A 16,716-nucleotide genomic window follows, 5' to 3' on the forward strand; every position below is an offset into this window, starting at 1 on the left:
TAATACAAGACATAAATCAGATCTTCATCTAACCTCTGTTAGTCTAAGCTGTTTTAAAAAAGGAGTTCGCTATTCATGTATAACAGTCTTCAATGCACTGCCTAATTATCTTAAAGATTTGAAGAACCACGAGAAAAGGTTCAGAAAAGAATTAACCAAATTTCTACATACTCATACCTTCTACACAATTGATGAATTGTTTAAGCTTGTGAATTGAATTATTCTACTTAAATGACATGTACAAATTTATATAGCTCAACTAAAATATGTTTTTATATCGACTTAATCTGTTTACTATGTATTGTATTTTTTTGTTTAGCATAACTGATGAATTGTATGTACTGTAAATTGAATAGTATACTGTATAGGTCAACTGATGAATTGTTTAAGCTTATAAATTGAATTAATCTACTTCATATGAATTGTATAGCTTAACGAAAATAAGTTTGTAAATTGAACTAATTTGATTGTATATGTTTGTATAGTTTGGCTGATGAATTGTATATGTTCTTAAAATGATTACTAGTTTGTGTAGCTCTACTGATGAATTGTATATAGACCTACTGTAAATTGAATGGTAATATGTATAGCTCAACTGATGAATTGTTTATGATTATAAATTGAATTAATCTACTTGATATTAATTGCACAAATTTGTATAGCTTAATGAAAGTATGCTACTTTGTATTGTATATATTTGTATAGTTTTGGCCGATGAATTGTATATGCTTTAAATTGAATAGTAATCTATATAGCTCTACTGATAAATTGTTTGTGTTTGTAATTTGAAGTAGTTTGCATGATATGTATTATCAATTTCTGTATATCACAACTGATTGAATTGTTTATGCCTTAAATTTAATTAACTTGTTTTGTATTATACATATAGTTCAACTTTGATGGTGATCGTTTGCGTTTGTAAATTTAATAATCTGATTGGCTATGTATTGTATACTTTTAGTAGAGCCATCGATGTAGCTCAGTCGGCAGACTCGCTGGGCTGCTGATCCGGAGCTGCGTTCGGGCTTGGGTTGGATCCCCCTTTGGTCTTTGGTTTCTTCCGAGGTTTTCCCGAGCCGTGGGACTGAAGCCGGATGGTCTATGGCGAGTCCTTGGCATCAACCCCTTTGATTTGATGACCCCCCTTTGATTTGATTACCTGGTTGGGTTTTTCCGAGGTTTCCCCCACCAAAAGGCAAATGCCGGGTAATATTTTGGCGAATCCTCGGACCTCATCTCATCTCACTACATCTCGCCAAAATGTAAAAAGAAATATGTAAAAAATTGCACAAAATTGTAAAAATGTAGAAAATTACTAAATTGTAAAACTATAAAAATTTGTAAAAATTGTAATTGTAATATTGTAAAATGTTGACTTGTTCCACATCTTAAAGCTTCATTGCTCATGTAAGATCTATGGAATAAAATAAATGAATGAATGAAATGAATGTACATTGTCCACATTGTGCCATCTCTTCCGCATGTTCTAATAATCGACAACTTCCAAGACGTCTGCCATTTTTTCTACAAAGTGTCACTTTCAGCTCAAAGTGTGGTCGGAACTACACTTTCATCCAAAGTGTTCCTTTGCACCAAAGTGTCGACTGTGCAACGGAAAAGTGATACTTTGCATCTTCCAAAGGACACTTTAATCGAAAGTGTAGACTATGAATACCAGCCTTAATCACTATATTAGCGTTACCGACATTAGATCCTTGAGCCTTAAACGAAACTTGAAATAAATTCCTCACATGACAGCTGATACAATGTGTTTATGGTTACTTCAGCCCGATGTGTTTATGGTTACTTCAGCCCATGTTCAGCCAGTGATACAAACACAACTGAGTATAGACAAGTAAACCTTTCGAAGCATTATGATTATCAACTGTGAACAGAGTGTGCATTTGAAAACATGACATAAGAAATGTTGTATTTTTTCGTAAACGTAATGATGTGCATTCGACAAACGGACAAATCTGTTGGCAATGAGGAAATGGTACACTAAAGTTTCTCCCCCCCCCCACCCCAACACTTCTCCTGGCATCCCATAATTATACGTGATCATCCTATGATAACATCGAGATAACATAAATCTGCCTTCCAGATGCCTCAACTCAGATAATCTCGTAGCATTGGGGGGCGAGGATGACAGATACTCATCTAATTTTAAATATATATAGGCTGTAGTTTTATAAAACAAATCCAGTCAGAATCTTTTGCAAATATTTACAAACAAAATATAACAAGAACAGCACTTTTCATGACTGAAGAATAATTCTGAACTTTCTGTGGCATCATTATTTCAAAATACTGCATTTACACGTGTAACGACAGCATTTAATTTATCAATAAATTGCTGAAATTTATGATGCGAATATGACGCAGATAATTAAAAATAGAGTAACAAAACATATCACTATTACATTAAGTCTACACTGTGTCATAATTCGTAATAGATTTAATTAATTACTCAAAATATAAACAAGGTGTTAATTTCAAAATATCAAATTGAATAAAAGAAACTAAAATGCAGTACTACACATACCCGCTCGTACAATTTGAAGTTTCACAGCATGCCGCTCCATAGAGAAGCAGGCACTGCATCAAGGTCACATAGAGAAGCTCAGTAGGGAAGATTAGCATATTACTGCAAATAATGTAAATAAAATATAATCATATGTAATTATGTACGGTCTTTACACGGGATCATTATTCCCTAATTTTTCTTCTAAGAAATAAAGTGCGATCATTACATGTGTAAATACGGTATATATGAAGAAATAAAAATAGTACTGTTGTATCATTAGACAATTTGTCTTACACGTAATATAAAATTGGAGAAAAGGAAGCACAATTAATAATTACAATAAAAAATATCTGGATAAATGATGTATACAAAAATTTAGGAAAGACATCCTAGAGCGTAACACTCTCGACTTATCTCACGGAAGGAAGGGAGGGGGGAAAGCATTACTCTCGTAAATTTATGAATATAAACAAATCCAAATCTTGGCTTGTTCTAAAACTCTAGTTTTTCATTTAAGACTTATTTCGTTCTTTAAAAATAAAATTATTAATTTATGCATTTATCTATTTAGCACTGGTTTAAATAAGAGTGAAAATGATAAATAAGTGAGAGAGGGAAAAAGAAAAAATCCATTCCCAGTATATCATTCTACAATACTCTTCACACTTAGATCAGTAGCCTCATTAACCACTGGCTTGTGTTTAATGTCAATGTGTGTTAGCCATTTTCCTCATAATCCAATCCAATAATGAAGTATATTAGAAATGACAAGAAGAAGTCTACTGCACGTGGAGTACGAACATTGTTGCAATATTTCAGATTTTTAACCAATATGACTTTGGATTCGTTCACTCAAGCTCCATTTGTATGTAGTGTCTATTCACTTGCATTTATAACACTGTATTGTATTCAAATTTCTGTTATCCACCAGAAATAATTGTTATAGTTACAGCTATTGTAGTGATAATTATATTTGTAAAATGTGGAGATCTTGGAAAAGTAGGAGTAGAACAGAAGCGGTTAGTGAAAGCAGTGAAGCACAAGGGATTAATGCATGTGTCATTGAGAATAATGTAAGTAATGATAATGAAACACAACATGTGCATAACAACAGTAGCAGCAGCAAATTTATAGGGAACAGTTACTCACAAATCATTTGCAATGTACATGAATATATTAAAAGTAATAATAAATTACGTTTAATAGAGCTATTATTGAAACTGGAAAAACAGTGAAGCTAATTACATAAACTGTCGTCAAGAAGATTACAACCCTAATTAAAAAAAACTATGGTTGCAATTTTCCAAACTAAACTTTGGCTAATATTGAACAAAATTTTTATTTTAGTTGTGCACTCTCAACAAGATTTATAACTAGGGAACTGCAACGGTTATCTAGTATCTGAATGAAATGAAGGTGATAATGCCAGCAAATTGAGTCCAAAGCCAAAAGTTACCCAGCATTTGCTCATAATGTATGGGGGGGGGGGGAACCTCAACCAGGTAACATGTCCCAACCAGGATTTGAACCCAGGCCCACTCATTTAACGGTCATCAGACATGCTGTTACTCCAGAGCTGTGCTAACAGGGTCACTGACTGTTTATGAATTATTACCTGGCAACAGCAGAGCAGGAACTTCTTAAGCATTACAGTACATGTTTGGGAAGGCAAGACTGACCAATGACAATCAGGCCATGTTTGTAACATTCATTTGGCTTTTGTGTTTTGACAACTTACTGCTGGCAATTACAGATACTTTTAAACTTCATTAAATCACAAAATATTTTTAAGAAAAGAAAATTCAAAATAAATAACCAAACGCAAACAAAATCTTTTGCCATTATTGACACAAAACATCTGAATAATACTTGGAGAGCTGTTAAAAATATTAAATGTAATATGACCAAAAATTTGCTTTATGCCACTTCTTTGACAAAATATGTATTTGACCAATAGAAAGTGTCGTGTTCAGAAAAACTAGAAATGTGTTTAATCTAACTAAATTTTGTAAAACGAAAGTAGGATAAAAAGACATGCCTTAGAAATCCGAGCCCTAATGATAACTATGAAGTATGCAGGGAGGTGCCAATACTTCACAAAAGCTCTAAGATCAGCAGATTCAACAATAATTTGATACCAATATTCTCAAAATGGACTGGGATGAGACTTTGTGTTCTCCCTCTATGCAACAAGTGACTTACACAAAAAAAGAAGAAACAACAACACTGGGTCCCTTGCTCCCTATCTCACCTCACATGCGCGCACTCCTTAACATCCATAACTAAACATTACAACTGCACTTTTAAGAGAGTTGGTATTAAGACAGCCAAAAAGGCAGGTCGCTTATGTTTGTTAAGCCAGTGGTTTACGTGAATACTGATCACACTATACCCTATACCTAAAAGTATAAAACAATAAACTGCCATTTTTATAGTAAAATAATTCATTGCATGTGCAAGTCCTGCATATTGTGTCTTAATCACTATCTATTACACTGTGAAGAATGGACTGCAGATATACATAGACAGTTGAATGAAGTTTATCGTATCATCAGCCACTTCGATCTTCATGTCAATTCCATTTGCATCATTTGTCCGTGATAAGTAGCTAAATGTACTTTAAACAGGACTAATTGAATTCCAAATCTGAGTCCTTCAAGGCAAAGGCACTAGAATGTACAGCATATTCATTTTCAATTTGCGCAACTTACGCATCTATACGTTGGAGGATGATTTTATACATTTATGGCTTTTCAGAATTTATACCAGAATCCTCCAAAATAATTATGTTACCAGGAACTGAATACTGAATGGTAAAGAATTTTTTCATTACAACTTAACAAAAGCATATCTCTTTCAAAGTACTTATTCCACAAAGTAAACTCTTGGAATGGTAAAGGTTTCATACTGTTAACATGTTTGCTACATAGCTATTAGAAGGATTCCTTTCTTCTGCCATTTTTACATTCTGAACTTTTTGTAGTTGTGATAATTTAGAAAAGTTAATTCTTCAAAATGCCTTTTATAATGTTCGTGAACAATAAAGAAATAAGTATCTGTTTTGCTGTGAATTGTAACATAACATAGAGTGTATTTCTTATATGACTAAATCTGTAAGTCTTTTTAATTCTTCACTCAGAACATTAATGAATAAATAATGGAATTTTAATGGTAGATAAAGTATTAATTTGTAGAAAACTGGTTGTGAGCCCATCTCTATGTCTTCTTACAAATTGGTCAGCCAGAGAACACAAACACCAGAGTTCTGAGGTCGTCAGTACTAGTCATAATATGAGCAACCAATTCGTCCTTTGTATTTACTTAGTTTTTTGTACACTTCGCCTTTCATCCACCTGCATAGACAAAAATCGACAGGAGTAAGGTTTGGGGACATTGGTGATGCACGTGACGACCAGGGCAGATCCAATGTTTGGGGAATGTGAGATCTAAGATGATGTGTCACCTGAGGACTAAAATGTATAGGGGGCTCTGCCATGTTGGAATAACATGCCTATCCTTGCAACCAATTAATTATTAAAAACGGTTATTTCTCTGCACCCAACAGTGCTGTCCTTAGATGAGACGATTTTAAAAGAGCAACAAATCGTTTTTATTAATCAATAAGACATAGTCATTTGTCATTTCTTCATACCATTTGAAAGGCATGATATGCGCAACATTCAAACAGCTGTTACCTCCACACCCACTGAAAATTGAGCGACATATATATATATTTTTTTTTCCATATAAAGTGACCTTAAAAAAAACACACACACACACAACCCCCCCCCCTCTCCCTGCATGTGTGCCATTGCTGTAGCACGGGATTTGGCTCCTGAGCAACAGGTCGAGCATCAGCTGATAAAATGCACTTTGCCTGATTAAAACTTACATATTACTATGTTATATTAATAATTCGGTACTCACCCTCCACAAAGTAGCTGCTAAAAATGACGTCCATTTTGTGTGATATATAATTCACATAAATCCTTCATAGAACCTGTTTCATTACACCTATTCAAATATTTAATATTATTTTTCTACATGGAAATGTGCAGCATGGAAATTTACGTCTAAGTTTTCCCTTGTTCTACCACACAATTTCTGTTTTCATATGTGCATTTTCAAATTATGTACACATTCACGCACTGAATATGTAACCATTGTAAGTTTTCAATAAGAATGACTCTCCTTAAGAGAAGTCAAGAACTGCAAGAAATACCATGCTGGCATCTTTTAAAAATTGTCACTTCTAGTAATACTATGTGCTTTATTTAGCTTTCATTCTTTATTTAAATCATACCTTTTCCATATAGAGAAAATGGCAAATATTGACATCATGAAATCTTACAATATGACTACGCTAAGAATTTCTACAGCACAAGACAATAATTATAAAACATATTAAATTATCTCTGCTAAGAGACAGTAAGGTAACTAATCCCCATAATATCAAACAAAACAGATAATCATATAAATTTTTCATATAAAATTATCAACATACGTGACCATTCGATTTTCAAATCAAAATTTGGAATTTCTTAGTTATATAATATTTAAATTTAAGATATGTTACATCTATAAAATTTTCGGCCATGAATATGTCCTCCATCCTCATGAACCCCAATAAATACAACAGATTTTAGTATGTTTAATAGAAACTGGTCACCCAGGTTAGTAATGATAAATAATTTTGTAAAACTGGATTTGAGTTTATATTCCGTATGTCGAGGAAAATATGCAGTAAAACTTCGATTTTCTATCCCCCTGTTATACAGTTTTCAGTTTAACCATCTGTTTCTTTTTTATATTTATTTTTTTAAATAAGCGAACAGTATACAAAAATCATTAAGCATCCCAGAAAAGCCGAATTTCAACAAAAATGGCAGTACAAATGTATCACTCCGCTGAAACATTGAACGTGATTTGTTCTACTATCACAGCATGCAAATTAGCATGTCATGCTGTATAGTCTGTATAAGCAATTTCAGACGTACAAAATCATAATTTGTGAAAATAGTTAAAGGCATTCTCTATTTATGTTTCATTACAAAACAGTCGTAGTTGGCAAGAGTGCTAATTACACTACAATCTATTTGGTTCTTAGTGTCATGATGAAAGATCTGTTCCTTCAGGACTTGTCTGATAATGAAGGTTCATTGTTAATTTAGCTGAACATGTAGAACCTATGTTATATTAATATTTCATTTTTTATGAATATGTACAATACAATCAACAGAGTAAATAGTGTACAATGCTACGCAAAATTACTTCACACTTTTATGGATGCGACAAGTACAGTTCAAAGAAGTCTGCCTACTCTTTCAATAAATACATTTGGTGATTTTATTTTAGTGCAGACGAATTTCTATACATTAGAACGTCTATAAAAGTAGTTCTCAATATATCAATTTTTGGCCTCTTTACTGTAATCCCTTAATATCCAGTAGATCAATTAGGATTACGTCTACTATATAATTAGCCTTGGCACTAGCTCACTACTTGCTGCGTTTTCTGGAGCAGCAGGAGGATACCGTTTACTCAGACATTCTTCACCTGAGAAAACTAAAAATGAACATCAATTAAGAACTAAAGGTATCTAAGGTGTAAAAGAAAGTCAAACCTTTTTTGAAATGGCTCATAATTAGTTCATAATTTTAAAAAAGATATTTTAAAGTAACAATAAACAATATTATTATCTAAATAAAGTGGATTATCTATAATTTTTAGTTAACTGTCAACCCCTTCCTATCCACTGTAACAGGTAACGAGGTTCTACTGTGTGTATGTACAGTGAAACCCCAATAATACACGCCTGCTTAATACAATATCCTGCAAAATATGCATTTCTTCTCAAGTCCCTGCATGTCTCATACATAAAGCCTTTAAAAATTAAACCATATATTGCACTCGAATCGCATCTATTATGCTTCATTTGTGGAATATTTTCTATTAATTTTATTTGAAGAGGAGTTAAATTTCTGTTTGCTATTTGTTCTCGCTAAGGTCATTAATCTGTAGAGTATTCCAACCTTAAATAGCTGGTTTCTTTCATTGCCTGCGCTCGTTAAGGCTATATCCTTGCGCAGAATAATACCATGACAGCTGTTTTGTTATCTCTTCTCTTTCACACTCACATTTCTTGGTTCTGGAAAAATTTGCTTGCCAGTTTCATTGTCGTCCGTGGTGTACTTAAGTGTCTGTGTGATTAAAATGTGTTAAACGAAAAACACTTTCTGTGATGGATAAATTAGAAATCTTACAAAAACATGATGAATACAGCATTTTCAATAAGAAACAACTCGCTAATTCAACATTAAAAGAACAATAATAAAGAATTGTGAGCCAATCACAACTGCATCATTGGGAGGATGCAAGCAGCGGAAAATAAAATGTGGGAAACAAGAGGATTTTGAGAAGATTTTAACTGAATGGCTTCATCAGTCGAACTCATCAATACCCATAAGCGAATCCATCATTCAAGAGAAGGCGTGTGAAATTGCACGCAAACTGAACGTTGAATTTTCTGCATTTAATGATTGGTTAGAACATTTTAACAAAGACATGACTCATTTACTATCAAATATCTGTAGAGTCAGAATCTGTCAGTGAAAACGATGTTAATGAGTGGCAAAATATGCTATCTAAACTGATTTCAAAACACGAACCCTATGATATCTTCAATGTGGATTGTTCAAGCTTATGCCAGATACGTCCTATGTTTTTTGGTGGAGAAGTGTCATGGGGAGAAATTAAGGTGAGAGTAACAGTGCTCACTGCAGCAAATTCGATGGATCCGAAAAGTTGTTGTTAGACATGATGGGAAAATCTATTAAATCTTGTTGCTTCAAGAATGTAAACAAATTGCATTGTTTATAAGAACCAACCACTTTCATGGATGAGTAGTGATTTGTTTGTCACGTGGTTAAAGGATTTGGACAACAAAATGATGAAAACAGGACCCAAGATTATGTTGTTCATAGACAATTGACTCACCCACTCCTATAATTGTGGAATTGAAAATTGTGAAACTTGCCTCCATGTACAACAAGCAAGCTACAGCCCATGGACCAAGGGATAATAAAAGTTCTCAAATAATTTTATCACTAGCGAATTATCTTATGGTTCCTGCAAGACAGTGGCAGTGGTCAAGTGGAACCTGCCACTCTTCTGGATGCTGTGAATTACATCAGCACAGCATGGAAAGAAATCGTTGCCCATACCATTGCTAACTGCTTCAGAAAAGCTAGCTTTAATAAAGTAAGGGAAGTTCATTTGTATCTTATGTCTCTCTGTTACTGCAGTCACTACAGCATATTTCTTTTTTAAATTCAATGGGTTCTGATAATCCAGTCTCTGAAAATGACCTCTCTTCCGCTGTAACTGATAACATTCAGGATTTCATATGGAGGATTAAATTTCTGTAATCAAGTGCTCACTTCAGAAATCATTGAATTAGATGAAATCATGCTGGTGTCACAGCTGACGACAAAGGGGATGAAGAAGACGAACCAGATGAACCGGTTCCCTTGTGGCAAGATACCCTTGCAGTGATGCAAGGGATATGACAATTTATCATTGCTTCTGATGATATATCAATGAGTGTAAATTCACAGTTAAATTGTACAGAAAACGTCATTATTCATTGTTTGGGTTCATGTATGAGACAGACTACAATTAATGAGTTTTTTTCCTGTAAGAATTAAGTGTAGTAGGACTATGTCATTATTAGCACTAGTGTTGTAATTATTAAGTCTAAAGTAAACATAAATACTACACTGTATAATATCTTGGCATGCAGCATATGTAGCATCTACAATACTATGTATCCAAAATTTCAATAAGAATGCTAAATAATTTGAACATATTTTGTATCTGTTATACTGTACGTATTTGATTGTCTTTGTTTTATATTGTCCCAGTTAATATATGGTTAACATGTAGTCCCTCGGAGAGTGTTTTACCAGAATTTTACTGTAGGTAAGTATGTAGCTATTGTATATATATTGTGATTCAAACTTAAGTTACCAGCTTTCTTACCAAACCACGAGGTTGATTTTTGATAGGCAGTGTGTTGGATTTTTCTGGTTAGTTGTTTGCTCTAAGTCCAGTGCACGACATAATGTGTGGATTTTTCTGGTTAATTGTTTCCTCAAGTCCAGTGCAGGATATAATGTGTGGATTTTTCTGGTTAATTGTTTCCTCAAGTCCAGTGCAGGACATAATGTGTGGATTTTTTTGGTTAATTGTTTCCTCAAGTCCAGTGCAGGACATAATGTGTGGATTTTTCTGGTTAATTGTTTCCTCAAGTCCAGTGCAGGACATAATGTGTGGATTTTTCTGGTTAATTGTTTCCTCAAGTCCAGTGCAGGACATAATGTGTGGATTTTTCTGGTTAACTGTTTCCTCTAAGCCCAGTGCAGGACATAATGTGTGGGTTTTCCTTCTCAATTGTTTACACTAATCCAATGACACAATTCTGTTGACAATTTGCACTGTCATTCACTGTTAAGTCAATTTAAACTGTATTGAGGAAAACGCAATTTCAACAATAGCTACACAAACATTAGTAATAACAACGCATTTTCCTTGATGAAACTTATATATTGAAGTCATACAAGTTGTGTTTACACTTCAAACATTTCTTCTTATTGAGACCAGAACCTATACCTCGCAAATTTTTTAATAATTTAAGAACACACAGCTTTGATGGTTGTGCAGCCGCTGGAAAACACTTCCAAAACTTGTGTAAACACAAATCGTACAACTTCTTCAGTAGATACGTTTCAATGAAGAAAATGCATTGTTGTACTGTGTATTGTAATTATGGTTGAAGATACGTATTTTTTTCAATACAATTCAGAAAAGTGACAGATTGACAGCATAATTGTCTCAATGGCTTAGTACAACAACTGAGAAGGGAAACTCACATATTGTCCTTCACCAGGCTTAAAGCAGAAAACTACTGGGAAAATTCAATGTACTGCTTGACAAAAAAGCAACCTCATGGCTCAATAAGCCTGGTAACCTAAAGGCCTAAATGTTAAAATATATATCATTAGGTTTCACGCAACTTTTAACTCGAAAACAGATTTTCACTTTATAACTGATTAATCGTATACAATAATACAACGTGTAAACGAAGGTCTGAAAAAAAAAAAAAAAAAACTGTATTAAGTCATCATCAATATTATGATTATGATGTTACAATATATTAGATAAATTATGGCCAGTAAAGAGTTTAAAAATAGCAATAGCCGATTTGCGTGGGTAGCTCAGGAATAATTTTATGGTTGTTTACATAACCAGTCATTTTGAATTATTTTCATTCTCATACATTATTTTCGTATATCTAATAATGAATATTGACCTTCCTCAATACAAATCTTTCAAATCAGGCATGCCGAAGTGTCACTCAGTGTAACATTACTCTCCATCCCCTATTTCTACAAGCTTGGCATTGAACACAACACAAGTTAACAGCCTATTATATACCTTCACTTGCAGCAAGCTACCACTGCAAACTATATGGAGGGGGAAGCATGTTCCCCCTTCAACGGCATGCCTGTTCTAAATGATTCGTAAGAGAACTTCTGTGTAGGTTTTGTGATTTTGGCCCATTCCTTTGTCAAAATAACAATCTTCTCATTGCCATCTATCCTCTAATGGGCTTGAATCCATTACATGTATTATATTACATTTAGTATGTTCAATATAATGTTAGAACGCTAATGTTTGTCATTCCAGTCTTGAAGGTGAAGGTGGGAGGAGGGAGAGAGAGGGGAGTGTAGGGAGGAAGGCTTCATTTGTTCATTGTTTGAGAGTCACTATCAATCGTGCGCACAGGGCCGATTTTAAATTGAACACACTTTACTCCCCAAATCTTAAGAAAAGAATTAAAGAAATAAAAATTACGTTCAATTTTTTCCATTGCCTGGATAGAGTATGACGTATCACAATGTGTTCACATTCGTGAGACAACTATGTGCAGAGATGAATATATGGCGTCAATCTCTCCATCAAAATTTGTTGTTTCTTCCAACACTGCAGTGGAAAGAGAAGAACTAACAAATTACACCTACTCATCCTCTTCATCATGTTCTGATAGCAATCTATCTGTACGAACATGTGTCCAGTCAGAATTATTCTACGTCAAATCAACACACTGATATATACACTACTGTTTGTGAAAAGTGCAACACTCAGAAAGAATGGCCCGAACGACTCCAAACTCAGAAGATGTGTACAACAGTGTATCACCAATAAATTGATTACGTTTCCAGAGAGATGGCGTACACATAGGCCCAACATTGACGTCTCTTGGTCACCAACAAGGTCAGTGTTATGTCTTGCTCAGTCAGTGCAGTTTCCAAATGAAGTGGAAACATGAAAGCTGGTGCAGGTATGCCTTGTCGAAATGGAAGGGCGCAATATCAGCACGTGAGTTCGAATGGGGCAGAATGGTTGGTCTCAGGGAACCAGATTTGTCATACCGTGACATTTTGGCTCGTACAGAGCGTGCTGCTATGACAATGATGCATGTGTGGAACCAGTGTATAAAAGAGGGTCGTATGCAGAGACGAAAGGGTTCTGGACCACGTAATGTAACCACAGACTGGGATGACTGCCATCTTGTCCGCATGGCCGTGATAGATGGTTCAGCTTCATCCAGTGTTGAGTCGACGTTGGAGTACTGCAACAGGTGTGGACCTGTCTGAGTCAACAGTTCGTCGCTATCTCTTGAAGGCTGGACTAGTGGCTCGCATGCCATTGCGTCGGCTTCCATTGTCCAGAAACCACCAATGTCTCACACTGCAATGGGCACGTGAATGCCGTCACTGGCATGCTGAGTGGCAAAATGTAGTGTTTTCGGACGAGTCCCACTTCAACTTGTCCTACAATGATGGCTGCATACATGTTAGATGCTACCGTGGTGAATGCAATCTGAGAGCCTGCATTGTTGAGTGGCATAGCAGACAAACTCGTAGTGTGATGGTTTGGGGCGCCATTGGATACAATATGCAATCTCACCTCCTACATATTCAGGGCAATCTGAACAGCAACTGCTACATTTGGGAGGTTTTAGAGCCCGAGGTACTGCCTCTCCTTCAGGCAACTCCACATGCTATATTTCAGCAGGACAAAGCCCGGCCACATGTGGCGAGGATTGTGCAAGCCTTCTTCGAAGAACGGCAGGTATCACTGCTTCACTGCACGAGGTTTGCTGCATGATCCATCATGGTAGAATGTGTGTTATGTTCATCCATGTTTATTATTATTAAAATCTTCTAGTAATAGTAAAGCTAGGTCATTATCACCGAAGTCGAAACTATTTAATGTGCTCAGTTCTGTTAAGGTTAAATTTATTACTGCAGTAAAAACAGCCAATATTAATTGTCCACATTTTGCAGTTAGCTGGCCAGATTGCATTTTTTCGACTCTCTTTTTGCTGCACTGCAGCATGAAGCACTTTAAAAAAGAAAAGCATAGTTAACTGACAGGTGCTTTGTAAATTAAAAGAATGTTTTCCACCCATTTAAAATAATTTTTATTTTCTGAAAATGCTAAAATTTGAAATATTTTAGGAAATTCAGAACTCCATTCTGTTCTCTTTTTTCATCTAGATAAAAATAAAATTACTACTTTTTACTCAATTTGAGTAGTTTGTATTTCCCAAGTCTGAATAAAATATTGTCGAGAAAATGCGATGCCAGTTAATGTAAATAATTATCCAAGTTCTTCCTTCCCCCACCCCCAATTTTTGGGGGGGAACTTAATTGTTAATGGTATGTGAAAAATGACTCTGCACCTCTTCTGTGGAATGTAACTAAAGAGGATGTAATTTAGCTTCCTTCAACAGACTTCTGACGCAGCACATACAGTTAATGTTTCAATGCAAGCATTTCATAAAGTGTTTAATGACAGAATTATTTAAAATATTATGTGGTTCCCTAAATCCTCCAAGTTAATACTGTGTGACTTATATTTAGAGAAACTTAAAGTATAAATCAAATTCTCGAATCTCTATTAAAAAAAAAAAAATAATAATAATAATAATAATAATAATAATAATAATAATAAAAACATCTGTGAAAACACTGCTTTCATTTCTAAAGGAGAATTTCAACAAGTGATAGGTAATTTTTCTGAAAGTTGTTAAACGTGTTGGAGAATGAAGGTTAGCATCTTTTTGGTTAATCTGATAAAAATGAACTTAATCTTTAGTAAATAAATGCGAACTCGCTACAATTTCGTTTGGGACATTGAATGGTCCCTGTAATTGGTTAAGTGGAAGTTCTAGTGCACTAGCTGAAATAACAACCCACTGACAAAACCCGCATAGGCACAATGTTCTTCCTATGTAGGCCTATGCAGACACACATACACCATAAAACTAGTCTATACACGTATATCAACAAAAATATAGAACTATTTTATGTAGTAGGCCTACTATTATTGTACTTCTATCAAATGCATAACATGGGGGTGGGGGGAATTATGAAACCATTTCGATCATTTAAATCTACATACTAAATATGTCACAAACCTGTGTGAGAGCCAAGGATGCGAGTGTTAGCTGTGTGTGGCGAGAGAGGGGTAGCCACCCCTCCACCCTGGTGACGGGGCGGTGCACCGTAAACACTGGCCACACTATCTTGCTTCACTGCCTCCTCTGCACGACGTTTCATCTCAAATCACATCGGGAGAGCTGGAAACAACATGGCACACACAAGTATTTTAACAATAAATCGAACATGCTACAGCATACGCACACACAAAAACAAACAATTTTACAAATTTAAATTCAATATTTTCACATACATTATTACCACAGTCTAGTACATAGTCACGAAGCTTGAGGTGATTTTTTGCATTTCTTGCGATACAATGCCCCAAGTGATTAGCAACTGAGAGTACTAGGGACAATAGACTGTGCGATAGTAGCGATCCTAGTGGCTAGCAACTAAAGTTCAACTGTCATTGGATGCATATTTCCTATGTATTGAGCTTCGTGACTATGTTCTAAACTGTGGTATTACTGCTGTTTAATACAGTGAGATTGTTTTGTTAAGCGACGGTGTTTTCATTTGTCACACTGTCCACACAGCTAGTGTGTTTCCTGCCTGCTTCCATTAACGAATGCCACGCCATACAGTGACAGTTGTGAATTAGTTAATCATCTGCACTCGTGCGTGAAGGTTGAATTAGTTGTTTTGTGTTGCGTGTGTGTATGTTCGGCGTTGTTGCAATGCGATTTTCATTACGTGAACGTGTGTATATGCTTACTACGTACATAAAATACAGAAAATCTTGTGCGAGAACACGACAGAACTTCCGTAACAAATTTCCAAATAGACCCGTACCTAATGCTACTACAATACGAAGGTTAGCCAAAAAAAACCCGCATATAATAAATGAGCTTAAAGACTATATAAGAGCTGAAATCGAGTCAATCAATGAAATAGAACTTCTTGAAGTAATTAACAATTTCATAAGAAGGTGTCAACAGTGTGTAGCAGTTGGTGGAGGACATTTTCAACACCTACTTTGAGCTGGGTAAGTACATATTCCTATACTAAATGTTTCAGTGCTGGCAGAGTAAGTGTCCACTGGTCGTAGATAAACTGCTAGCGCTGGGCAACGGGAAAATGAAAACCGCACAGCTAAACAAAACAGTGTCACTGTATAATCAAAATATTCAGAAATACTTCATTGTAAAGAAGACTGCAATTTGTACATTTAATTAATCCCTTTGCTGTGATTCAAAAGGTTGTTTCACTAAAATTCAGAGGAATCATGTTAGATTCCCAGTAGGAATGTAGACATTAATCTTCCTTCCAATGTGAATCGACATGCGATTCTTCTGTGTGTTACTTTTAAGAGATAGGCTTACTCCATGTAGGCCACACAAACCAAGGACTCCCGTTACTTTTAGATGTCTTACCTGCATAGAATTGGAATATATCAGTCCCCTAACTGCCCATTGTGCAACTCAAACCAAGAAATGGATTTGGAACACCTCAAAATCTGTGCTTCAGTGGCTAGTCATGATAATATCTTTGAAAAATATTGGAGTGCAAGAGGTCAAATGACTTTATTGTCAAACGCCTGGCATTAGAAAACAACAACAACAACTTTTAGATGTCTTACCGTTGATTTAAAACCTTGTAAGAGTAAGGTCGAAACAA

The 16,716-nt window shown here is 35.1% G+C and overlaps 1 protein-coding gene across 5 annotated transcripts in view; it reads right to left on the reverse strand.

The window, feature by feature from the left end:
• The window catches only part of Sin3A (SIN3 transcription regulator family member A), an 88,092-nt gene that overhangs the window by 64,020 nt on the left and 7,356 nt on the right, over positions 1-16,716 (reverse strand). For 4 of the 5 annotated variants that reach the window (XM_069847586.1, XM_069847584.1, XM_069847588.1 and 1 more), the window contains exon 2: positions 15,075-15,236. In XM_069847586.1, coding sequence (XP_069703687.1) covers positions 15,075-15,216 — 142 coding nt within the window. In that variant the 5' untranslated portion in view covers positions 15,217-15,236. Of the gene's footprint in view, positions 1-2,545; positions 2,648-15,074; positions 15,237-16,716 lie in introns of those variants that run through there. The other variant, XM_069847589.1, reaches the window with a different exon arrangement.

Source organism: Periplaneta americana, chromosome 15 (assembly GCF_040183065.1).
Source record: "Periplaneta americana isolate PAMFEO1 chromosome 15, P.americana_PAMFEO1_priV1, whole genome shotgun sequence".
NCBI lineage: Eukaryota > Metazoa > Arthropoda > Insecta > Blattodea > Blattidae > Periplaneta > Periplaneta americana.